General features: G+C 35.1%; 1 protein-coding gene across 4 annotated transcripts in view; it reads right to left on the bottom strand.

Annotated features, from left to right (window-relative positions):
- The window catches only part of TNKS (tankyrase), a 193,974-nt gene that overhangs the window by 165,159 nt on the left and 1,199 nt on the right, over positions 1–27,616 (bottom strand). For all 4 annotated transcript variants that reach the window (XR_013525585.1, XR_013525586.1, XR_613140.5 and 1 more), the window contains exon 2: positions 4,282–4,506. Coding sequence is in view for 1 of the 4 variants with exons in the window: in XM_002756912.6 (XP_002756958.2) it covers positions 4,282–4,506 (225 nt within the window). In the remaining 3 variants the exon portion in view is untranslated. The remainder of the gene's footprint in view (positions 1–4,281; positions 4,507–27,616) is intronic.

Raw genomic sequence — 27,616 nt, 5'->3', positions numbered from 1 at the left:
TGTTTCCTCTGAAAAAAAATTAAGCGATGGATTTTTTTGTGTGTGTGTTTGTTTTCATTTTTGGCCCCAGGAAATCTCTTCCCCACTTTATACTTTAATTTCCTTGACAGATATATATTTTTTATTTATCTAACTCCTTTAGCAGTCCTGGATATGTATTCTGATTGTTGTTTTAATCATCCCTTTTGGCTGAGATAGGCTTTTACTTTTTCACTTGGCTCGCTGGGTTTCATATCTAGATGTTGAGGTATTCCACAGTGAGAATCCCACATGCGTTAGAACACCATACAGTTCTGTTATGTTTAGAATGATTTGCTGTGGAAGCCAGCAAGCTGTCTCCTACTGAGAGGTACCTGGAAGAGGCCTCCAAAGGGAACATACTCTATCTCCTTCACCATTGAGAACTGTAGAGAATAAAGAGAGATGAAAGTGTGGTATACATGTAAACTGTGTGAAAGCAGTGAGACTTTAATAAAGATTTCAGAGATTTATCAGTTTAGAAGCCCCGTTCTGCAACTTCCATTTAGCAACCTTCTCAAGATCTCTGTTATCAATTATATGCATTTGCAAGTAACAGAAACCAATGTCAGTCTTAAACTGAAATGACAGGAGAAAGGACCAACCTTAGAAAACACATAAAAAGCTATAGAGCAAGGAGTAGGAAGCACAATTGTCTTTGAGTAGGAAATATTATCAACAAGCCACTGCCCACACTGAAGCAAAAACTGGCTGCTATAAAGGATTTCTTACTATCGCTATGACTTTGTATTCAAAATTCTACATTATAGAATGAAGGTGCATGATTGGACGACCCAAGGCTACCTCTGACTGCCAAGAAGTAGAAGGAAGGAAGATCTGATGCTACCAGTTTCTGTATTCCTCTCAGTAAGGAGTGCCCAAATCCTTATCCTTTTAAAGGATAAGGTTTAAAATCTCCAAAATCAGAAAGAGAATTGGATGCTAGTTAGCCAAAAAGAAAAAAATGAAAAAAATCACAAATGTCCATTGTGACTCCCAGATCTGATATAGACTCTATGAAAGGTATGCTTATAATTTGCTTTTAAAATGAAATTCTCAAGCACTAATAGTCTCAAAAAAAATCATATAGGCTAAGTGCAGTGGCTCACACCTGTAATCCCAGCAGTTTGGGAGGCCAAGGCAGGAGGATCACAAGATCAAGAGATCGAGACCACCCTGGCCAACATGGTGAAACCCCATCTCTACTAAAAATAAAAAAATTAGCTAGGTCTGGTGGTGCACACCTGTAGTCGCACTTACTCAGGAGGCTGAGGCAGGAGAATCGCTTGAATCCAGGAGGCAGAGGCTGCAGTGAGCCACTACCACACCACTGCACTCCAGCCTGATGACAGAGAGAGACTCCATATATATACATAAAATATATTCAGAAAAGGAATTTATTTTAATTGTTTTCAGAGACTACATTCAAGGGGTAGAGAGAAGCAGAGACAAATGAACAATTCATTTCTAAAGGCAGAAAATATGTTGATTTCTGAAATAAATTCAATTTAACATTGCAGTATAAAAATTGTCACCAACATTTCCGAGACCTCTGTCTTAAATAGTTGGTTTAATTATACAAGCAGTTGAAGTTGATATTTAAAATAATCTCAGTTTGAATTTTCTTCTTTTTGATGGTAGTTAACTACCATCTACAAAAGAAACACATAGGTTCAAGATTTATAAATGGACGTTTTAAAAAAATGTCAATAAAGGACAAACAGAGGAAATGGGAATTCTACACCACACAGTAGCATAATTCAGGCTGAGATTTTAGCACCGACAATAATAATAGTAATATGATGGCAATTAACATTCACTGAATGTGCACTGTACCTGGTACTCTTCTAAATACTTTATATGTATTAGCTTATCCTCTCAGGAACACTGTGAATAATAGTAGTCCTATTTTACATATAATGAAAGACAGAGATCAAGAAAGTGGCCCATGGCCTCACACAGCTGGAAACTGGTGGGGTCAGTGCATAAGCAGAGCACATACTCTACAGCAACCTGCCCTGATATCCCCTGTAAGCTGGTGGTAATGTGGTTTGGCTGGGCTCTAGCTTTTTAAAAATATCAAATGTATTTGCTATTCTAGCCTACATATAGAGATATATAATTAATCTTCATAAAAAATCAGGCCAGTATTTCATCACCTAGGCAAAAACCTTTTAAAAATCAATTTTGTATACTAATCTCTCAAAAACTATTAGATTCCAGCAAAAGAAAAAACAAAAAAACAAGGCTTCCAATTTTTTTATCCAGCTGTCCCGAAGAAGAACTCTACCTTACAGAGAAAAACCTCAGAATTCCTTAACCATATTCAAATCCAGAAAGTAAGATATATAAGCTATTAGAGGTTTTGGTCAACCTGAGAATAAATCTCCTAAGAGGTTTCTGACAGCTAAGTAAGTATACCAAGGGTTTATAACCAATTTTGACTCCCATATTAACTATGATACATACTTTAATAGCAACTATATCCTCATTATATTTTGAATATAGTTTCAAAGGTGCCGTTCCCCTTCCCCCAACTTTTATAAAGCACAAGAACCTAATCAGAACCAGACAATATGTGCTAAAGCCTACTGAGAATTGAGGAAGTAGAGTGCTGCAGGGATCCATTCATTAAAAATTCAAGCCCTATATCTAGTCCTTTATTTCAACAGGACCTAGATAAAAAGAGCATTTGCATTATAGACTTCTGAAAGAGGGATTAAGAGGAGGAGAGAAATACTAATTTCAGTAAAATATTCAAAGGACCGATAAAATTAAAACTTCAGAGGTAGAGGCAGGAAAACAACACTGAAGCCTGGAAAGGATAATATTTTAAGAAAGTGAGAAAAATATAAAATTCTGACTAATAACAGAAAAATCCAATGGCTAAGATAACAAGGTGAAGCAGGGACAGTGAAAGTAAGACTAGGTAGGAAACACACTTCAAGTTCAATAATAGTTATCACTTACAAAAGCAAGTAACATAAGAGGCTTTGTGGTCAGAGAGAGGATATAATAAGTTGAAGCTTCTCAAGGTAGTTTTACGTAATGACTTAGTCCAGGATGTGGCTATGTTAGTGAGAGACTCAGAAGGAAGTGGGAGAGTCAATTGAAACTGGAAGATGTCAAGAAACTGAAAGGACAGGATATTCAAAGGTCATGTTAGCGGATGCCGAAGAAACAAAGGATAAGGACAGAGAATGTGATTTTTTAAAAAATAGACGTCAGACACTGCAATAATTTGAGGAATATTGAAAAATATATTAGAAGCTGGAATAGATGGTTATGAAGAAACAAAGGATAAGGACAGAGAATGTGATTTTTTAAAAAATAGACGTCAGACACTGCAATAATTTGAGGAATATTGAAAAATATATTAGAAGCTGGAATAGATGGTTATGAGGAGGGAATAAACTTAATCATTATTAAGCACCACTATATCTTTTAGAATGACATATATATTTTAATTGCAGCATTAAAAAGCTGATTATGATGAAATGGATGACATCTAGAAAGACAGTATTTAAATCAACCTGCCATGGCTAAACAAACATCCACCATCTCAAGTATCAAGAAACAGATGATACACTCAAGAAATTACACTTGCCTTCTGGAAGCTTACCTTAGATTTCAAAATAAAAAAATTGTATACAGCAAAGCAAAATTCGAACACACACACACGCACGCGCACACACACACACACACATATGAGAGAACAAAATGCTGATTGAATACAGCTTCATATCATCTAGATAACTAAAATGAAAAGTCCACTTTGTTTGAAATTGCTTTTTCTCTAGACTATGGCTCATTCTGAAAAATTGGAAAACACTACTGTATTCAAAACCCTCACTCAAAACCCTGTATAAGGAGGGACTAATGTGCTAGACGACAACCTCAAGTGTTCTAATGTCATCCAACTCAGTAGAATTTGTACTTTATAATGGCTCTCATTGATGGTAGGACAGAATACGTCCAGTCTTTTAAAGAGACTGTAAATTAACTAAATTCGACAACAATAATCCATCAAAACTGAATTCCACGCCAGTTGGCATTTGACTGTATTTGCAAAGTTAATGTTGTGAATCTTCCCCTAGGTAACTTTAGATTACCGTCTCTCTACTTACCTTTGAAAAAAACTGCTTCTAAAAGAAACAATAAACCCTTACCTATTCTAAGGGAACACTATTTATACTACCAAAAAAAAAAAACCATAAGAATAAACCTTTATTTAAAATTTAGATAACATCAAATGATACTTACCAATGCACACATCAATTTTCCCTTTAATAGCAGCTTCATGCAGAGGCGTATAGTTCCAGTTATCCCTGGCATTTGGATCAGCTCCTTGGCACAATAACAGACTTACAACCTCAGCATGGCCAAAAGAACAGGCGTTATGAAGTGGAATGAGACCTCCATCATCACGAGCATGGACATTAGCACCCATCTGTAGTAAGTGTTCTACAACATCCTTCCTTCCAAAACCTAAAAGGAAAGGGGAAAAATGTCATGTATATATATCTGATTTTGTAAAAAGAACCATTAAAATATCTGTAACAATATCAACAAGTATGAGCAACTGAAGTATTGCACTCTATGGTAAAAGGAGTAAAACAAAAGAAATACTAGCTTCACTCAAACTAACTCATTTCACACAATTTAGAACTAAGGAAGCTCTTCCTTTAGTATCTGGGCTGTTCATTCAAAAAACATGTTTAAACACTTAATATGGGCTGTGCAACAGTACCAGAAACACCGAATAAATATGACAAGACCTGTCCAGGCATTCACTTTGCCCTCATGCTTCACAAGACAAAACTATATAGAAATTCATCCCTGTAATTATAGAAACAAAGGTTATTTAAATACTGCTGATAGGCTCGGTGCAGTGGCTCACACCTGTAATCCCAGCACTGTGGGAGGCTGAGGTGGGCGGATGACCCGAGTCAGGAGTTCAAGACCAACAAGGCCAACATGGAAAAAACCCCGTCTCTACTAAAAATACAAAAATTAGCCAGGTATGGTGGCAGGTACCTGTAATCCCAACTACTCAGGAGGCTGAGGAACAAGAACGGCTTGAACTGTACTCCAGCCAGGGCAACAGAGTGAGACTCCATCTCAATAAAATAAAATACAAATAAATACATACTGCTGATAACCGAATCCAAGACAAATCACAACATATAGCATTATATTAGGGAAACTGGGGATGAATGTATGGATACCAGAAATACATGGTGAATGCTTGATCAAAGGGAATTTTGAAAAGAACTACTAAAGATGATACCAAAATGTCTGTTTTTGGGGCTAGTGGCCAAACTATATGAAATGGGTGGTGAATTGAAACAATTCAAGCTTGGACGTATTGAGTTTGAGGAAACAATATGGCAAATGAGTGGGAATACAAGTACTTGGGAATATAAAACCAGACTTTACAAGAAGTATTACAGTTTTCAGACAGAAATGGGACGTTGGAGAAGTCAGAAAGAGTCTCAAGCAGTCTAAGGATGAGGCAAACACTTAGAAAGGTAAGAAACACCAAGAAACTGCAACATTATAGATCTCAAGGAGCAAGAACATTATGCGAAGTCCAGTGTGATGTAATTAGATCAACAGAGAAGAAAAAAATGGTAATTTTAAACTAATTTTAGTATAGTGGTAAAATTACAAACTAAATTGCAATGGGTTATATAAAGAAATCGAATATTAGCATCTTTATCTTCACAAGTTAGAATCTTAATTAATGATTCTTTCCCACTTTAAATTTTATTAGGTCTTAACTAGGTATCACCACCTCTACTATTACTGTGTAATATTGTTAGAAAATGGCATCTTAAATAAAAGTAAAAGAGCCATTTTGTGCATATTTTAAACAAATTAAAACCACGTGGAATAGAGCAAAGGAAAAAAGAGATTTATCTCAAGATATGTCTTCTATGCTATCTATAGAAATTCATTCATTCCAGAAAAGCAGGCTCTAAGAAAAAGTCTCCAAAGTAAAGCATACATTTCCACAGATATGTATCACAAAGTCAGAATGAGGTTTCCATGGAAAATATCCTTGAAACTGAGCTGGTAATTTTAGGTGAACAGGTCAATTCTGTATTAATAACTAGAACAGTATAATTACAGGGTTCATGCTCAAGTAAACTGTCAGCATCTTACCAGCGTTGTTGGTTTTGTTTTTTAAATACCTGCAGAACTTTACGGATGTTAGGTTTTGTTTAATTTTCGAACTTCAACTTCCTTTTCCTGCCATCCCAACACTACTCTTCTTCTACGGGGACATAAGTGCTCTCTTTACCCAGGCCGATTGAATTATTCTCCTTCTCTATGGATGTGAATAAAGCCTGAGTGCAAACTTCCATCTCCTCAAGAGCAGCCATGGTAGCTGAGTCTGGCAGAGCCCCAGGGGTGGAGCTGCCCAAGGCCTTGGGAGCCCACTTCTTGCATTAGTGTGGCCTGGATGTGACACATGGTGTCAAGGGGGATTATTTTGGAACTTTAAGATTTAATGACCGCCTTCTTGGTTTCAGACTTCCATGGGGCCTGCAGTCCCTTTGTTTTGGCTGATTTCTCCCTTTTGGAATGGGAGTATTTAGCCAATGCCTGTACCTCCCTTGTGTCTTGGAAGTAACTTTATTGGTTTTGATTTTTCAGGCTAATGGGCAGAAGAGACTTGAGTTAATGCTGGAATGAGTTAAGACTTTTGGGGACTGTTGGGAAGGCATGATTGTGTTTTGAAATGTGAGAAGGATGAGATGTGGGAGGGGCCAGGGACTGAAAACTATTCTTTGGATTTGTGGGCCTGCCCAAATCTCATGTCAAATTGTGATCCCCAATGTTAGAGGAAGGGCCTGGTGGGAGGTGACTGGATCATGGAGGCAGATTTCCCTCTTACTATTCTCCTAATAGTGAGTTCTCAAAAGATCTGGTTTTTAAAAGGGTGTAGCACCTCCTCCTGCTCTCCTCTTCCTCCTTCCCCAGCCATGTAAGACTCGCCTGCTTCCCCTTTGCCTTCTGCCATCATTGTAAATTTCCTGAGGCCTCCCCAGCCATGCTTCCTGTACAGTCTATAGAACTGTGAGTCAGTTAAACCTCTTTTCTTTATAAATTACCCAGGCTCAGGTAGTATTTTATAGCAGTGCAGGAACGAACTAACAAAGTCATTATAAAAACATTTTGCCATTACTAAAAAAAAAGTCAAAGTAAATATCCTTGTACATTTGTCCTATTCATTTAAGATAAATGCCTCAAAATAGCAGTACTAGGTCAAAGGGTACACATTTAAAATTTCGGCCAGGCGCAGTGGCTAGCGCCTGTAATCCCAGCACTTTGGGAGGCTGAGGCTGGCCAATCCCAAGGTCCAGAGATCAAGACCATCCTGGCCAACTTGGTGAAACCCCATCTCTATGAAAAATGCAAAAGTTAGTTGGGCGTGGTGGTGCATACCTATAGTCCCAGCTACTTGGGAGGCTGAGGCAGGAGAATCACTTGAACCCAGAAGGCAGAGGTTTCAGTGAGCTGAGATTGAGCCACTGCACTCCAGCCCGGTGATGGAGCAAGACCCCATCTCAAAAAATAATAATAAATAAATAAAATGTCACATGTTGCCACACTGCCCTCTATCCATTTTCATTTTCTACCAAAATGCTTGTCGCCATTCTGTGCACATTTATAAACTTTATGAAGAGGTAAAAAAGAAAATGCATTGTTATGTATTTTTCAGCTCAGTTATTTGCTTTTTTACTGTTGAAAATTAAATATATGAATACAGTTGAACTCTCTCAATCCTAGTCCCCTCTTTGCTTCCCCAGAGATACTATTACATAAATTCAATGTTTGTTATACATTGTATATGATATACTTTTCGACATGTTTTTTAAACACTTGTGTTTATATATTCATATTTTATACATTTCATATTATTTATATATGTTCATATTCTATGTGATTAGAATATATTTCATATATTCACATTATTATTGTCAATATCATATGGTTCAATCTATATTAGTGGAAGGTTGATAACGATAATCCCTCCTTCTAGCTGATATAGTTTGGCTCTGTGCCCCCACCCAAATCTCATGTTGATCTGGAATCTCGTGTTGAAGGAGGGGTCTGGTGAGAGGTGATTGGATCATAAGAGTAGTTTCTAATAGTTTAGCATCCCCCAAGTGCTGTCACATGAGTGGATTCTCATAACATCTGAAGGTTTACAAGTTTGTAACACCTTCCTATTTCTGCTCTCTCTCTCTCTCCTGCCCTGCCATGGTAAGTCGTGCTTGCTTCCCCTTCACCTCCTGCCATGATTGCAAGTATCCAGAGGCATCCTCCAACTCATGTTTCCTATACAGCCTACAGAACTATGAGTCAATTAAAACTCTTTTATTCATAAATTACCCAGTCTCAGGTAGTTAGTTCTTCATAGCGGTGTGAGAATGGTCTAATACACTGGCCAACAGAAAGACTCAATTTTGCTCAGACTAAATTTTGCTCGAGAATTGGGCAGGAAATAATATACCAAAAGGAAGTCATCCCTTCACCAGTCCAGGGAAAGAATCCTAATTAAGCCAATCAGCTAATTTCATTCTGCTGTGCCAGTGACTGGAAATAATGACAGATGGGAAAATCTAGAAGCTTCTGGAAATATTTTTCTCTTTTCTACACCTCCTACAGAAGGTGTGGGAAGAAGAGTGCCCTTTCCCCTCTCCCTCCTCTTCCCAACATTTAGAAAATCCAAGAGAACTTTTTTTTTTTAATGCTGGCATAAAACCCTTACTGTGTTCACAGAACTGAAACCAACTCTTGAACTTCCTACCTCTATACTTCTTAGCGAGCAGGAAAACAAATGTCCTTAGGCTTTAAGTCAGCTGAAGTTTTAAAATACTCACAGTTAAATCCATGCAAATGGATATAAGCCTCTGTTCCTTTGTTTACTATGCATTCACATTTCCCCTCTTGTCAGTTCATTGTCTCGGCCATTTTCTTTTGGGCTATTTGTCTTTTCTTATGATTTTATAGGCCTTCTTTATATACTCTGAACATTAATCATTTCCTACATGGTTTGTGCCTTATATATAAAATTTAACGAATCCTTCCTACACTGTTTCTACATTTTCTTCTAGATTATAATTATTTCACATTTAGATATTTAACTAACTTGTAGCTATGGTGTGAGTTAAAATTTTTTATTTATTTATTTTTCATATCTTTTCTTTTTTTTCCCCCCATATCTTTTCTTTTCAGTTGGTCAGTTTGTCTATTTGTTAGTATAACTTTAAAATACATCTAGATATCTAGTAGAATACGGTTGACCCATCTTGTTCCTCTTAAAAAGTTATCTTGACTAATAAAGGCTTTTTGATATTCAATATAAATATCTTTAAGTTCCACGAAGAGACTTGTTAAAATTTTTTTAAGGCTCATTGATTGTAATTAATTCTTCAACACAGACAAGTTTATAATACTGAATCTTCAAATCCACGTATATGGTATATATCTCCATCAATGCAAGTCTCTACATCCTTCTATTTCATGTTTTTCCTCCAATAATATTTTACAGATATTTGTCAAGGATTATTGAGTATTTTAAAGTATTTGTTGTTATCCACATAGAGAGGGCAGTGGTAGGTATATTAGGAGAGGTCAGTAGAGCCCATCACTCTGAGCCTTTGAGTCACAGCACAGAGTCTGGATTTGAGCAGAGATTTGTCAGGCAGCCAAATTTGTCTGACAGTGAATGTAGCTACAGCACGGTCGACAGCAGGAATGGTAAGATGAAGTCAGAAAGATAGATCACATAGGGCCTTTATATCAGGCAGGAAAACATTCAGTTGCAAATAACATTGTCTAACTAGCAGAGGCATAAGGAAAACGGAGAGATTCACTTGTCTCACACAATTTGTCAAGACAGAGTCAATCCAGGCACATACAGCAGTTTATCAATGGTATTAGGAGCTCCTTAAGAATCTTTCCACTCTGACTTTCTTAGCATCTCCACTTGCTTGTTACCTCACAGTCACAGGAGTGCTGTATCTCCAAGCCTCTTATCTAGTTTCTCAGACAAGAAGGCAGAGTAAGTAAAGGCGGCGGTTGGATGGGGGTGGCTGGGGAAAGCTTGCTTTCTTGACGTTTTTATTATTAAGGAAGAAATGGCATCTCCAGATACTTTCATCTATAGTTAAATTCGCCAAAAATGTGTCCTCTGTCCAGCTACCCAAAAAGACTAAACAATCAAGTCTTTTATAGCTGAACACACTACTGCCTTGAACAAAATCTAAGATCTGTTAGTGAAGAATTAGAAGAAAATAAAATTGGAGTGGATAACCAACAGTATTTGTCACAGCCTTGTAAGTCTTGGGTAAGAAGATTGGATTGCGTTGTAAGTATGTGGGAAACCATGTATATGGGAAATTACTTGATTCTGTTTAAATCTTAAAAGGATCGTCTGTCAACTATGTGAAAAACAGACTGAAGAAATGGGCAAAATCAGAAGACTAATCAAGAAAAATTCTGCAGTAGTCTGGGCAAGAATTGATAGTTGTTTAGGGAAAAAATAGTGAAAGTATAGCTGGGTCAAAAAAGACAGAAACTGGGATAGGTTTTAAAGGCAAAGATGACAGGCTCTCAGGTTTCTAGCTTGAGCAACTCTATTACTGGGGGTGCCAGTTGAGGAAGGGTCAGGCAAAGCAGGTAGCAACAGGAACTGTAACCCAATGAACTGCTTTTCCCCAACAACTATATCAAGTAATATAATTTGTAAATTTCAGCATATTCTTTCCCCAAACAGTTTATGAGAAACAATGACATTATATAACATACTCAAAGCAATTTAAAAATATACTATGTGGTGTTCTGACAGTGAGGAAACCCAAATTCATAACACATAGACTAAACCCAAGATACTTAACAATTTTCCTTTCTAATATTAAAGAGTTGAGTAGAGCCTTTCAAAAATATTTCAATATCAAATGTAAGGTCACTGGTACCTATCCCCCATACACTTATGTGCAGCATTTTAAACCTGCCTAAATTTAAACTCCCAAGGAACAAGGAAGGCCAATATTAAATCTTATAACTGTCAACTATGACTTCTCAAATTTAATCAAAGAGAAAACTCTAAGGTGTTTGGAGTATTTTAAACTGATGTTTTTATCTATGGCAGCAAAATCACATCTTAAAAATCATTTTCCCCCTAATTGGACTGTGAGCAAGACTACAACCACTGTACATCACTTAACTATTAATCTTTTAACGTACACTTATATAACCATGAGAAAATTTATATTACATCCCCCATACTTTTTAAGCATAAAAAGATCCCATTATACCCAAAAGATAAAGTAACTGTAAACTAAGTTTGGGGTTGTCTAGAAAAATAATTCATGGAACTCTCCCATATGTATTTATTTTCTTGTGTTAAATTTACTTTGGCCTGAAGTTGCCTCCTTACATATTTTAGGTTAGGCCTAAAAGTTTCTTCATACATAGTGAACTGCAACCTAACTGGATATGTAAACTGAACATAACCTACTTTTGTACCAATCACAGAGATTCAGCCAAAGGCAGCTGAATATTCAAACTGTGTTCAAATAAGGTGAAGGGTGAGCTGTAATCAATCAAGCTCTTTCTATTCCTTACTTTTGTCTTCTGTACATCACTTTCCCTTTACTATCCATAATTGTCATCTGACCATGTGGCAGCCCTGCAGTTACTCTGAACCTATCTGGCACTGGAGGCTGCTTGATTCACACATCATTCGTTGCTCAATTAAACTGTTAAATTTAATTTGTCTAAGGTTTTTCTTTTAACCCCTGACATAAAGGAAATCAGAGAAGCTGAGTTGGGAAAGATAAAAAGGCACCTGGTTACAAATGTGATGTGTTTATCATTATCTTTAAAAACATTAGGAAAAACGAGAATCTAAAATATCAGAATATTGCTACATATATAAAATATAAATATATATTTCTTTCCTTAAGTATTTTCAATCCACTTCCATCCAAAATAAAAAGTAAAACAAAAACTCTTTTTTCATTTTTTTGAGATGGAGTCTTGCTCTGTAGCCCAGGCTGGAGTGCAGTGGCTCCATCTCGGCTCACTGCAACCTCCACCTCCCAGGTCCCGGTTCAATCAATTCTCCTACCTCAGTCTCCCAAGTAGCTGGGATTACAGGCACGAGACACCACACCCAGCTAATTTTTGTATTTTTTACTAGGGATGGGGTTTCATCATGTTGGCCAGTCTGGTCTTGAACTCCTGACCTTGTGATCCACCCACCTCGACCTCCCAAAGTGCTAGGATTACAGGCGTGAGCCACTGCACCTGGCCAAAACAAAAACTCTTAACAATAAAAATATTACTTTTGATGAAACAAAATTCAGCTGTGACACATTTATGCAATAAATATGAGTGTTTTTTTTTTTTTTTAAAAAAAGGTTTTTCCCAGCCAACAGATTTGGCATTCACTGGTTTAACACTAGTGGTTCCAGGTACTTAGGAGTATCTCTAAAAGTCCACTAAACACAGTTAACTCACCATTTTGCTGAATTAAAAATCTGAATGACACCTGTATCTTGGCTGATGTGCATGAGGCAGCCTCAAAATTACAGAGGGTGGTAAAGTGCAACAGCCCCATCTCAACATGACTTTCTAATTCCACCTGCTTTCTTGTACAGGTCTATCTTCTGAAGTTCTTTAAAGGTTTCTGTTTTACTGTATTTCATGGAGAAAATGTATCTGCTACAGTGATAGTCCCAAAACTGGGTAATAGGGAAGACTTGTGACACGAAATAGAAGAGAATGAGAGAAAAGATAGGAGAGATAGAGGATGGAAAGAGAGGAAATATTGTAGAAATAATGACAAGACTTTTAATAATTAAAGGAAGAGGTAAAAGTTCAGATTAACATATTCATGGAGTGCCAAATGTCATGGACACCTTGTAGCCAAGTCTAACAATAACAAGTGCTACATAGTCTTTCAGAAAGAAAACCAATCAGCTAAAAACAAAAAACAAAGTATCAATTGACTGAAGTCAACCTTAACTATGAGAAAAGACATTTTGATACTTAATTTCATATATAGCTAACTTTATTTCCATGTAAAAGTGAAATTAAAATAATCTCAGATATACAAAATCTCTAAGGTGAACAAAGAAAAATCCTGGTTGAAAATACTCATGACAAAAAATGAATTCAGTAATATGTGTGTGAGCATGTGTTTTTATATCATGAATTAACTCAGCAGAAACCTATCCTCTCTCAAGAATTAACACTGACTAATAATCACAGGGTTACAAAGCAAACTTAACCAAGTCTGAGATAGAAAACTTCCCTAATAAAGTGATATTTTGAGCTAACTTCTAAGGAATAAGCAATTTACCAGACAAAAGGATATGGATAAATATTCCAAGGAGGGCAAGGCATAGTAAACACAAAGATCAAGAGGAGAGAAACTATATTCAAGTACCTAAAAAAGTTCAGAATGGTTCAAACAGAGAGAAGGAAACAGAGATTAAAAGTGGCAACAACATGGAACCAACTAACTTTCTGCCACAGAAATCATGAAGAGAAGCAGATCATCCCTCAAAATCAACACAGTATATCCAAACTACAATTTCTTTATTTCACATCTGTCAGTGTGAAGACTAAGACCATTACCAAAGCGGTATAATTCAAATTTCTGCTATGTGAACTCAGATACAGGTTAAGAAAACTATTAAATGTAGATAGATACCTATATATACACATCAATCTTGGAAGCCAAAGGAGGAAAAACAAAAGCTAAAAGGACTCTCGAAATTCTGCTGATAGTTTTTGGTCTAGCTTCCTTAATTTCAACACGGAATTTATTGTAGATATTACTCTTATGGCCACAGTAGGGAGGAAAAGGTTAAACACAGTACAATGAATGAATCACAGTAACTAGACATCAAATGAAAAGACAGCCAAATGTCCCTGAAAATAATTTTTAAAAAAGAGTATCTACCTCCATTTTTAATGGTTGCTATTTTTTATTTAAGAGACAGGATATTGCTCTATTGCCCAGGCTGGAGTGTAGTGGCATGATCATAACTCACTGTAGCCTTGACTTCCAGTGCTTAGTGATCCTCCCACCTCAGCCTCCCTAGTAGCTGGGACTATAGGCAAGCCACCACTCTAGGTATAAAGTAGATGCATCTGACAGCAATGACTTGACCTGAGCATACCCTGAAAATGACCCTGTATGGCAAATGCACCTGAATGTGTGGCCACATATATATCTGTTTTCTTGTGTTAAACTTACTTTAGCCTCAATTTCTGAGCTAGGGAATCTGAGAGTGGCCAACCTGGAGATCCATTCCTTGTCTATGAGGGATATCTGAGCCCCAAGTCCATCCTGTGGAATGAAACATGGGCCATACCTAGGATTGAGGTCCTTTATTTTGGGTTAAAGGTTTCCAGGTGGAGGCTGTTGGGGGAGGCTATTAAGTGAAAATCCTATATTAATTGCATGCTTTTTGCAAGCAGTTAGTTATTCTACCCATCCTGATGCCACTGGGCCATGTGGTAATTCTGTCTACCTCAACAGCAATGGACAGGTGGTTCTGCCCAGCCCACTGTCATTGGAATCTCTCCCCCATATTTTAGCCTCCAGGACAACATTGTTTCATTTGCTGGCTCAGGGCCTCTTTTTTGGCCTCTTGAACCTGGTGCTATCCCCATTACAGTCAATAGGGGTACAGCACAATATTTGGCTAGCTTTTTAAATGTTTTTTGTAGAGACAAGGATCTTGCTTTATTGCCTAGGCTGGTCTTGAACTCCTGGGCTCAAGTGATCCTCCCACCTTGGACTCCCAAAGTGCTGGGATTACAGGTGAGTCATCACACTTGGCTTGTATTTATTATTCAATAAATGGTTGAAAGAAAAAACAAAAAACCAGCAACTGGTTAGAAAAGAACAATTTTTAAAATATTTACCTCTCAATATATAGCAAAATAAATTTAAAATAGATTAAGGTGTAAAATGTCAAAATGAAACCATAAAAAAATTAGGCAGACAGTTGCTTGATCCCAGGATAGGAGAAGAAATAGAAAAAAACAAACAAACAAAAAAAATGTTAAGGCAATAGATGTAAAAAGTTTATAGATTTAAAAAAAGGCTTTTTAAGGCAATAGATTTGAAAAGTTTATAGATAAAATTTTAAAACAAACCAGGAAAATATTTGCAATGACTTTAACAAAGTGCAGATAAGAAAGACACCAAAAGGCAAAAGAAAAAAGAATAGGAGGAGAAATAATGCCAAAAAGTAAATGTTAATTGTCTTTTAAGTAAAACAGTGACCTCAGAAATCAAAGAAATACAAATTAACTAAGTATTGGTTTTATCAAACAACTAAAATGTTTTAAATGATGACATTTAGAGAGATGTACAAAAAAAAAATAGTGCTCAAAGGAGCACTATTCATAAAAGAACACACATAGAAACTACCCAAATACTCAACAGTAGAATGGGTAAGTAGCAGTATATTCACACAATAGAATTCTATAAATAATAAAAATGAACAAACTACAACTACATAAGAGAAATGAATTTCCTACAAAATAGTACTGACTATATAGTGTCATTTATCACAAGTTCAAAACAGATAAAACCAATTTATGGGTGGTAGAGGGGTGGTGACTCAAAAGACACAGGATAGGAGCTTATAGATTGAAGATAATGTTCTGATTCTTGAGCAGAGCACTAGTTACCTAGATGTATTCACTTTATAAAAATTTGCCTCCATATATACTTATGATTTGTGCATGCTATAAAGCTATGTCCACACTAAGAAACTATGGTAATGGCTGATGTTGTTAAGGATGTGATGACAGGAATTATTAGAATCTTTTAGGAAACCAAATGATATTTGTTCCCAATGATAAAATCTGAGCTTTCAAGGAAATATTAGAATTCTTTTAACACTTGCAACTGCCAATATAAACTTAACAGTTTCCCAATTCTAAAATACTTGTCTGATGAGATTAGTGGTAACAGTAACAATTATTTTTATGACAAAGTAAAACACATCAACATTTGGAATATCTGCATAGCTTCGAGAATCAGTATTTTCCAAATGATCAAAACAAAATTTTTGGGATTTCTGGATTCGAACACAGCAGAAGTATAAAAAAATTACTGATTTGGCTTCAGATTCTACATTGCAATTAACCCTTAGAAAACTACTATTTATCAAGTGTGGGTGTAGAATCAAACAAACAAACAAAAAAACACAAAATTATCTGACAGTTCATATTAAAACATTCTTTCCTTTTCCAACAACATTTTCTGTTTGAATCAGAATTTTCTTCATATATTTTAACCCAAACAATATACCACAATTGGCAAGTACAAGCAGATGAGAATTAGCTATCTTCTGTTAAGTCAGACATAAAGTGACTTGCAAGGTGTAAAATAATGCCTCTCTTTTCATTATTTGCTTTAGAAAATAGCTTTTTTTCATTAAGAATGTTTTTTACACATATATTTACATGTAATGGAGGTTATCATTTTATTTTTAAAATTTCTAATATTATATTGGTTTTAAATTTTTAGTATGGTAAGTCTCCATAGGTATATCCTACATGAAGTTATTTCAATTATTTTTAAGTGTGTAAAAGAGTGCTGAGACCAAAAAGCTTGAGAAACACTGCATTTTTACTATAAGCTTTCTTAAGGGCAGGAAATATATGCCATTCGCATAATCTTGCTCATATGTCTCAAGCTGTTACTGAACTACTCTAAAACCTTAGGGCTCAAGCCAGATCCCTGAGAAACAAACCAAGGGGGGGAAAATACTCCATGGTATTTTCCCAGTGAGTGTTAATTAAACAAATTGCATGCAGCTTGCTTGAATTTCCATAAACACTTCATTAACACTGAGTTTCATACTGCCAGAGAAGGTCTACAGTCACTCTCAAACATGTGAATTACAGGTAAGATGAAGAGTGTCCTCAATATAATTGCTGAGATTAATTCCATTAAATATACTATTTTCCATATTTCATGTTGGTAATATTAAACTCTCCAGGACAATAGAGAGACTAAAATGTCCACTATAATACCCCTATTTTCTTCCACTTAAATGTGGTAAAATATACATAATATAAAATTTACCATCATAACCATTTTTAAGTGTAGAGTTCAGTGGCATTACATACTTTCAAACCGTGTGACTCCAATGTTTCATTTACTGTTCAAAAAATTTTTAACTTCTTCCTCCATGAGTCAAAACATACAGCAAAATATATCTGCAAGATTTTCTAACAAATCTAAATGGTCTTTTAAAAAATGTAGTTGCAAAATATCCTTCCTTCTTCCATTTAATTATGAGGTTCTTCAAAGATTATTTCCAATCACACTTTTTATGTTTATAAAAACAATTAATTGAACAGAAGATCAGATGGCCCCAACATTCTAGTAATTGCAAATGTTCCAGTACCATACTTACAAAAAAGTTTTACTTCAAATGCCTAAGAGAAGGACTGGAGGGAATAGCTGCCTTGGGGTAAAAAGATGATGGACTACTTTTTACTGTACTTTCCAAAATTTGTAAAATTACTTTTATTAGAAAACCAAGTTGAAAAAGCAATAAAAAGCATCAAATTATAAAATAACACAAAATACAGATTTTATTTCTCATTGCTACCAACTCTCCATTTGAATAGCACAGACCAAATGATTTTAGGACAACCAGATTGGGTTTAAATCTGGCACCATCACTTAAAAGCTAGTTATGTGACCTTGTACTCTAAAGACAAAAGACTGGACTAACATACAAGGATTATTATTTATGCACTTAAAAAAGTCAGAAGATCAGAAATCTGAAGTGTTAATTCAAAAAGTGTACTTGTTCAAATACTTACAGAGCACCTAAAATAAGCAATTCATAGAACTAAATAATGAAGTTCTCTTATTATATATCAAATATTTATCTGCTTTCATAAAATTAATATAAGTTACATTTTTTTATTAAGTTTGTGTATTTTGGGGATGGGGGAAGAAGGAGGCAAACAAGTTTTGATAGCATGTTCAAAGTTTTAAAAATTTATCCAAAAAGTTTTCTTTTTTCAAATAAGAATATTTTCCTGCAAAGAAGAAAAAGTTGGCAACTCTTCTCAAGACATTGGGAAAAAACAGCTAAAATGTATTCATTAAGTGTAATTCTATGTCATTTTTTTGAAAATACCAAATTTTTACAGTCAACATGAGAACAACCCAAGTATCTGGAAAACGAGAACTGCACATCTTAATTAACAGGACTGATGAGAATGTCAAAATGGTTTCTATAGCTAATGAATATTATCAGAATGATGGCATCAGATCTTTTCAATGTCTACTTACTATATATGAGACATATCTAAGTTTACACATATATAATGTTTTATATATACATATATTTGCAGACACAAAAAAGTGTGTATACACACAGTTTAGGCATCAGGAGGTTTAGTTTAGTTTTAAACTAATGACAAAGATTAGAGCTTTAAGTTTTTTTTTGTTTTTTTGTTTTTTTTTTTTGAGACAGTCTCACTCTGTAGCTCAGGCTCACTGCAACCTCTGCACCCACCCACCCCCACCCCAAGTTCAAGCAATTCTCCTGCTTCAGCCTCCCAAGTAGCTGGGATTACAGGCACCTGCCACTGCACCCTGCTAATTTTTTTGTATTTTTAGTAGAGACAGGGTTTCAACATCTTGGCCAGGCTGGTCTTGAACTCCTTGAACTCCAGGCTGGTAATCCACCCGCCTGGGCCTCCCAAAGTGCCAGGATTATAGGTATGAGCCACTGCGACTGGCCGAGCTTTACGGTTTTTTGAGTCAATCAGTAAATTCAAAACAAATTTTGTTAGGTTTGGATTTGTAGTTCATAGAAGTTATCTGTTAACTATCAAATTCTTCTTCATTTTAAAAGAAAATCTACAACAGAAGAAAAAATGTACAGCTCTAAACATCTGCCACCTACCAGTCTGTCATACTGAAAAGGCAAAAGGGATAAAGAAAAAATCTTACATCACATTATTTCCCCCTTTCCCAAAACCAAAATAAATAAATAAATAACTTGTCTAAGTTGAATGGGGAGCTGACACACTCCAAGTAAAAAACAGCTTAAAAAAAAAGTTTAAGCTCATGCTGCTTTAATTGTATAAACGGATACCTGAACAAACTGGCAAAACAAGTTTCTAGAAAAGAACCCAGTAACTCGCTGTGGGGGAAAAGCACACTTAAGACATCTATGAAGCCTTAAAAGAAAAACAATGGGGACACAAAAACAAAATACCTAAAACTTTCCTCAATTATACAATATCAAAGTAATTTTTTTAATGAGGCCCAGAGTTATCCTGAACTCCTAGGCTATAGTAGAAATCCCTAGGAAACCCACTCTTCTCAATTTTTTTAAAGATATAATGCTTTTAATTCAGCAATAAACTAAAAGCCCACTTTTGAATGTTTCTTTCTCATGTATGTTTTATTTATCAAGCCCCATAAGGAGAGGCTTTACTTAGCCCTCAGACTCCAACCCATCTTATCTTAACTAATCCTACTCAATTCTTATTATAAATCTCCATTAATGATGTATGGTCTTAGGTCCCTCAAGAGCAGGGCTACACCAAAACATAGCTATCAGAAGAATAAACGTAAGCCAAAGTAGCTTCAAGGACAATGACATGGGGAAAAATAAAAACTTAAGCACTAACCCTTCAATTTTACCTACTGCATATTCTAAAATAAGCTACCCAAAAAATTATTTGTCTATGACACAAAAGGAGGCTGTTAAATACATTGAAGACTGAACTACTGTAGAGCTTTACCCCTCATCATCACACAGCTCATGGTGACATTTATTTCTTTTCAAAGCCAAACCTAACATTACCGTAAAATATATTTTCTCAAATTTATTCACATTCCTTGATTACTTTTCTTCTGGATTTTAAGCTTGAGATAGTTAACATATTTATGCTCACAACTTGGCCTTGGATGATATGCCTTCTATCCTCCCAATATATTTCTTTGGACTCTTAACTGTTAAAGAATCACTTCATGTCAGGAAAGAATACCTGGCCTGTGACATATTCAATTCATTGTTGGGGTAGGAATGCTTTACAGGTGACTGGACTACACTTACCAAAAAGGTTAAATAGATTATCAGGAAGACACTTTATCTATAAAACGCCCTTAGCAAAATGTCTCCGATTAAGGTTCCTGAGAAAATGTCTCATAGGTTATATGAACAGAGGTGTAAAATGATGATGCTTCATAATTTAAATGCTACTACTGTAAAAGATGATCCTGAAGACATTACTGAGAGACTTGATCTATTCTAGGCCAGACCTGCATGTCCAACATGAGGAAAGGGGACAAGGGAGATTACCCTAACTATCTCAGACCTTTATTTTTATCCTTGAAATTATTTAGTAATTAATTTCTGTAAAAATGAGCAAGAAAAAAACTGAGGTCAAATACACATAAAATTCTTACAAGAAGAATTTGAGGAGAATAACATCCCCGCAGACAATTAATACCTAACAACAACAAAAAAATGCCCACAAAACAGACAAAATTATAATCAATTATTTTAATACTAGCTAAAAGAGAATACAAAAATGATACAAGAAATGAAAGTATAGCATATGCCTGAGTTAGAAATAAAAGTCCAGAAAATAATTTGAAATAAGAATAACTTCAAGAAGAAAAGATTAAACAAGAAAGAATACAAAAATGGAAAAAAATGCCAGATAAAGCCTTATAACAGAGGTCAGCAAACTACAACCCATACACCAAATCTGGCCCATCACTTATTTTCATAAATAAAATTTTACTGCAACACAATCACACTCATTCATTTACATATAGTCTATGAATACTTTCACGGTGTAAGAGGCAAGCTGAATAGCTGTGAGAGGGACCATATAGCTACAAAGCGTAAAATATTTACAAACTGGCCATTTACAGAAAGTTTTCCAAGTTCTGCCTAGGAAAAGTAGAAGATGAAAGGAGAAAAAAAAGTTAATTAAAAAAATAAAGATATATATATATATCTTTATTTTTATATATATATATATCTTTATTTTTTTAATAGGATTCAAAAGAAAGTGACAGTTATCAGAGGCTGGGGGCAGATAGTTATAGTGTAATGGGTACAAGAGCTTACTTAAGTTGACAAAAAATGTTCTGGAAATGGACAATGGTGATGGCTGCATAACATGGCAAAAGTACTTAATGCCACTGAATGGTACACTTAAAACAGTTTTAATGGTAAATTTTACATATATTTTACCATACTAAAGAAAGAGAGCAAGTGACAACTTTAGAAGAGAGGCAAAGTTTCAATATATATAAAAGGAAAAGGAATAATAAAAAGTATAATTTGAGAAACTTTTCTGAAACAAAAGATCTGAAACTATGTAAAGAAAAGGCATACCACATACCTGAGAAAATCCATCTAGAGAAATTAACACCAAGACATACTCTAGTAGAATATCTGGTCTTTAATAGTAGAGAAAAAAAAAAAAAAGTGCTTTGCCCATCTGGTGGAAAAAAAAAATGGCTAAGGGAAAAAAACTCCAATTCTCAACAGATCTTCAACATTAACAGCTCTTAGCAGGTCCTTGAAAACCAAAAGCCTAGGTATGGAAGAAATGATGTCCAGATTCAACACAGAAGAGGTAAGCAACAACCCTAGAGTTCTGAGTTTGAATTGAAAGTATCAGTATTAGTTAATGAGTTAGATTAAAAAGACAGATTGTCAGAATGTCTTAAAAAGCAACACTCAGATACATACTGTCTATAATAGACACACTTTAAATATAAAGACAGATTGAAAGTGAATGAATGGAAAAATACACACAGCATAAGCATAGGAATACTGAAGTGCATACAGTCACATCTGATAAAATGTAGCTAAAATCATAACAATTTTAATAGGATTCATATGAGAATTTCTATGACTTGAGGCCAGATAAAAGTTCTCATATAGGTGATAGATCAGAGAAAGCAATAACTGTAAGATAAATATATAAATTTAATTTAATTTAAAACTTCTGTTCAAAGGACCCTTGTTAAGAAAATGAATCAGCAATCCATAACCTGGGAGGAAACATTAGCACATTTATCTGACAAAGCACTAGTATGCAGAACATATAAAGTACTCTTAAACTCAGTAATAAAAGACAACCCAATAAAACTGAAGTGTGTCCAGTTAAAAAAAAAAAGGCCAAAAATTCATAAAAGACATATAAGGCCAGGCATGGTGGCTCATGCCTATAATCCAAGCACTTTGGGAGGCCAAGGTGGGTGCATCACCTGAGATGAGGAGTTCATGACCAGACTGGCCAACATGGTGAAACCCCACCACTACTAAAAATACAAAAATTAGCAGGGCATGGCAGCCTATTATCCCAGCTACTGGGGAGACTGAGGCAAGAGAATCACTTGAACCCAGGAGGCAGAATTTGCAGTGAGCCAAGATCACGCCATTGTACTCCAGCCAGGGCAACAAGAGCAAAATTTAATCTCAAAAAGAAAAAAAGGATATATAAATAGCAAATAGACATATAAACATGTCTTTAACATCATTAGACTTCAGAGAATGTAAAACCACAAATAAAATCATAAGATACCATGTTAAAACAAGAGCAACCCTGAGAAATTGATGGGAATGTATATAAACTTTGGGAAAAGGTACTGGCAGTTTCTTATAAAACCAGACATTTACCTACCGTAAGGCCCAGCCATTCTAATACTAGGTAGAGAGAAAGAAAATCCATGTCCACAAAAAGGACTTTTTAAGAATGTTCATTTTAGCTTTATTCATAATAGCCAAAACTAGAATCAGCTTAAGGTTCTATCAAATGGAGAAAGGATACACAAACTGTAGCATATTCATATAATGAAATCTACTCAGCAGTAAAAAGGAACTACTGATACATGTTACAAAAAGCAAAAACATTATGCTGAGCAAATTAAGCCTTACAGAAAGAGTAAATACTGTACACATGCATTTATATGAACTTCTAAAACACGCAACTCTTACTCTATAGTGGAAAAAAAGTCAGAATATCGGTTGCCTGAAGGAAAAGAGGTAGTGACAGAATTGAGATAAGGGATATGAGGGAACTTTCTGAGGTTTCTACAAGGAAAGTCATAATTTGAGTTACATAGGTTCCTACATTTGTCAAAACTCAGTGAATGTACACATAAGATTTGCACAGATTTCATACTAAAAGACAAATCTTTACACAAATACTGAACTTAGATAATGATATGCATATTAGCATAGTTAGAGAAGCTGCACAGACACCTACCATTTACACTGACATGCTTTAATAAAAAGATGATTGATGAATAGAAGAATTTATGTAGTAATACACATGTAACAGAAATTATACAGTATTATAATTTATGTAAGCATTCCTCTATAGTCGAACAGTTGGTTTGTTATCAATTTTTTTGCTATTGGAGATACAATCACATAACATTTTATAAATAGCTAATTTGTTCTTTAAATCATTTGCTTCCAAAGAATAGTATCACCGAGGTAAAAGAGATAGACACTGCACATTTAACTAAACGTTCTCTGTAAACTTTTATTTAAAGAGGTACCTTAAGAAAAGTGTAAGGTTTTAACAAAACCCTATGTAAAAGGTAATCTAGGTTATAATTAACAATTTTAAGTCTAGGAAGATATTTATGAAACTAGGTTCCTTTCTTCTATTAGCAAATTAGACCCTTCTTAAACCCTGAGGCAGGGTATTTGCTTACAAGTAATATCAAGGATCCTGCAGGCAATGAAAAGCATAAGGTAATTCCCACTCCAAGACTGAAGCATTCTGACTCATTTTATTACCCACTGATAGGCAACAATTTAGAGAGCATGGCGACTTTTATTATTAACAGGAACGACATTTGTACAGTGGCGAGGAAAAAAAAAGCATGGCCATGCTGAAAAATCCAAAGAGTCGGGAATGAGATGAAAAATCTCCGTATTGTTAAATATGTATTGTAGTAGATACCATTGAAACAAAACAAACAAACAAAAAAACACCTGGCATCTTTATTTTGCTGGTTTTGATTCTAAAATACCTCATGTTACCTATCATAATCCAAGTCATATGTTAACTAACAGGAAGCCCATTTCAAAATTTCTTCAATTTCATGTAAATACTATTAAAATCTCAGAATTTAATGTTTTATTAAAGCCTTTAAAAGGGAGGGAAAAAAAACCTCATTTGAACTTTTCTACAAAAAGAGACTTTATCAGAATATATGGATCCTTTAACAAAAATATGTCACTACTGGGAACCAAACTAAGGAGGTATCACTCTAAATTGATACTATTTATAAACTCTTTTGACTGCTATACTTCAAAAGAAAACCAGGGTCAAGAACCACATCTGTAGAAAAAAAAAAGTCTCATATAAATTCTAGTCAACAATAAAAGAATGGATCACTTTTACAAAGCCATCGTATGAAGGCATCAGAAATAGTATTTCAAGAACCTGTATCAACAATGGAAACAAGGGCTGGGCTCAGTGGCTTACACCTGCAATCCCAGCACTTTGGGAGGCTGAGGCGGGTGGATCACAAGGTCAAGAGATCGAGACCATCGTGGCCAACAAAGTGAAACCCCATCTCTACTAAAATACAAAAGTTAGCTAGACATGGTGGCACGAGCCTGCAGTCCCAGCTACTCTGGAGGCTGAGGCAGGAGAATTGCTTGAACCTGGGAGGCGGAGGTTGCAGTGAACCGAGATGGAGCCACTGCACTCCAGCCTGGTGCCTGGCGACAGAGCGAGATTCTGTTTCAAAAATAAAATAAAATAAAATAAAATGGAAACAAGATTTTGTCTTAATTGCAGATAAGATGATTCTATTATTAACACAGTTTGTAAACCATATTCTAAACAAATTATCAAAATCCAAGACAGGATAGAAAGGATTCTTAATTCTACTGCTGGAAATAATATGGTTATTCTTAAGATAATATAAATAAAGTGATAAGGATTTAAACATGGTTTCATACCACTTCTGAGATGTTTAAAAGTGATTTCCAAATACCACATGTGCTCACTTAAATAAGTGGGAGCTAAACCTTAAGTACACATGGACACAGACAAAGGACTAAGACACACTGAGACTTACTTGAGGCTGGAGGGTAGAGGGTGGGAGGAGGGTGAAAGTCAAAAAACTACCTATTTGGTACTATGTTCATTACCTAGGTGATGACATAATCTGTATACCAAACCCAGCACGACACACAATTTACCCATGTTACAAACCTGCACATGTAACCCCTGAACCTAAAAGTTGGAAAGAAAAAAAAAAATTGTTTCATTTCATTCTATAGAACTGTAAACCCATTTTTAAACACAAATAAAAGCATTAGTTAACATCCTCCCTTCCAACCTTTGCTTGGCTAGCTTGGGCTCACTCTTTAAATTCCTGGTTTAAAAAAATCTACCTAGAAAGACTTCCTTAACTTCTCTAAAATAAGGATATGAGCTCCTATTACATACTGGGATAGAGATATAATGTAGGTTTCCTATCACTCTAGACTAGACACTAGATACTTGGTAGGCTTTTGCTGTTGTTGTTTATGCTTCCCCACTAGATGGTAAGTTCCATAAGGGTTAAGAACTGTTTGCCATGATACAATTGTATCAGTATTTAACACCTGATCATCTAAGTACACTAAAATATTTCTGGAACAAATACTGTAATTTTTAAATTTTTTCATCCAATTGTACCAATTTCTCATCTTTAAAACAGTTATTCCATGGCAATTCAATAACTATCATAATAACCAGACAACTGGTAATTTTTTTGTTTCTCAGCCTATACATGATAAACAAGACTACAGTTTAATAAAACTTTAATGTCATGCATTCAAACATGGAAGTGTGCAAACCGAATACAGGATGTTTTCATATCATCAAGAATTTTATTATTGTGTTTTCCACAACTGAGCTAAAAATTTTCTAAAAAAGCCAATTCAAGGTTAGGTCCTCATAACTACAACATAATTACAGTACTGATTTATTGTTTATGTTCTAGCTTATCTGGATATGCATAAAACTCTGATAACTATTATGGCAAATAGAAGACTCGTGTTTTGGGAGACAAGCACTATTTTGTGTGACTTATCTTAAATACATTAATATGCATAAATATAACTATCAATGGTTGGTGATTACTTATAAAGTGGTATGGTGAGAAATTACATGATTTGTAAAAGAATTTGTTAAAATAGTTAAACTTAGGATAAAGTATGGAAAAGTAGACACCTCTGTTGATTTATAAAATTAGACTCAGGCCTTTCATTTAGCCTAAAGAAAAAGAAATGCTATTTCATCTAAAACAAGCAAAACCCTTGAGCAAACAAATAGACAAAAGTCTGTTTATGATTCAATTCACTGCATCCCTAATAGTAGTGTTTGTATATCAAGAATGAATCCAGTGACCTAATAAAGATTTCCTTTAAGTGTTTCTCATACCACTGGTCATGACCCATTAATGGATCACAAACAGCATTTGCTAAAAATGAAATGGAATAAGATATAAAATATCAGAGGACAACACATAGACTAAGGGAAAGTACTGTCTCCTGAAACTTTTGATTCAGTTGCATAAGTGACCATGTAAAATGTATTTCTAAGTATGGGCTACAATAAAAAACATGTGAAAGCTACTCTCTTGCATGTAAGCCCTCCCATTACTACTTCTCCCAAAACAGGAACTCTGCACTGCAATTACTCCCAAAAATGAAAAGTGACCTTAGTCCACGGTTCTGACAGTTTAAGTTTGATTTCACAAGCTCTAAAATCAAACTGCCTCAATTTCAACCATTTCCTGAGTGAATTTGGACTTATTTAAGCAATCTATGCTTCACTTTTGTCATCTTGTAAATGGTTAACAATATCTCCCAAGTTGCGGTTAAAATAAATTAAATAATACTACAGTGAGTCAACACCTGTTTTACTACTAACAGAACAAACTGAAGGAGTTATAATATTAGATATATAGAAAAGAACAAGTTATCTTTGGTGCATTATCTTTGATGTTTGTGAGTGTGTGATACTTTGTATTTTTCTGTCTTATTTGAATTGTGTAATGTATAATGTATACATTTCTAATATAATGTTTCTAATGTATATAACATAACCTACATTTTTAAAATAACAATGGGTATCTAGGCAGTAAGACTGTGGTCCTTTCTTTTTATTTTACAGTTTTATCTTATAAACATATGTTAGGTGTCTTTAAGAGAAAATCAATTACTTGCAAAAAAAAAAAAGAAAGAAAAAAAAGACAAGTATGGGGTCCAGAGTTTAAGAAATTCACACTTTTTGAGGGAGAACTTTGTGCCAGATACTTCTCACTAAATGCTCGTAAAACATCATTTTATGATTTCAGAAAACTGAGGCAACGGACACAAGGTAAACGGTGTTAGACAACAAACAGTAGTCACATCAAAGCCTGTATCTCTTCCATCATCATATAACACATCCAAATATTCTTCTCCAGTTGTTTCACATTGACATATTTTGGCCTCCCCATCTAGACTGTAAACTCCTT

The sequence above is a fragment of the Callithrix jacchus genome, chromosome 13 (genome assembly GCF_049354715.1).
Source record: "Callithrix jacchus isolate 240 chromosome 13, calJac240_pri, whole genome shotgun sequence".
Taxonomy (NCBI): Eukaryota; Metazoa; Chordata; class Mammalia; order Primates; family Cebidae; genus Callithrix; species Callithrix jacchus.
The sequence above is the reverse complement of the archived record's forward strand: the minus strand, read 5'-3'. Positions and strand labels throughout refer to the sequence as shown.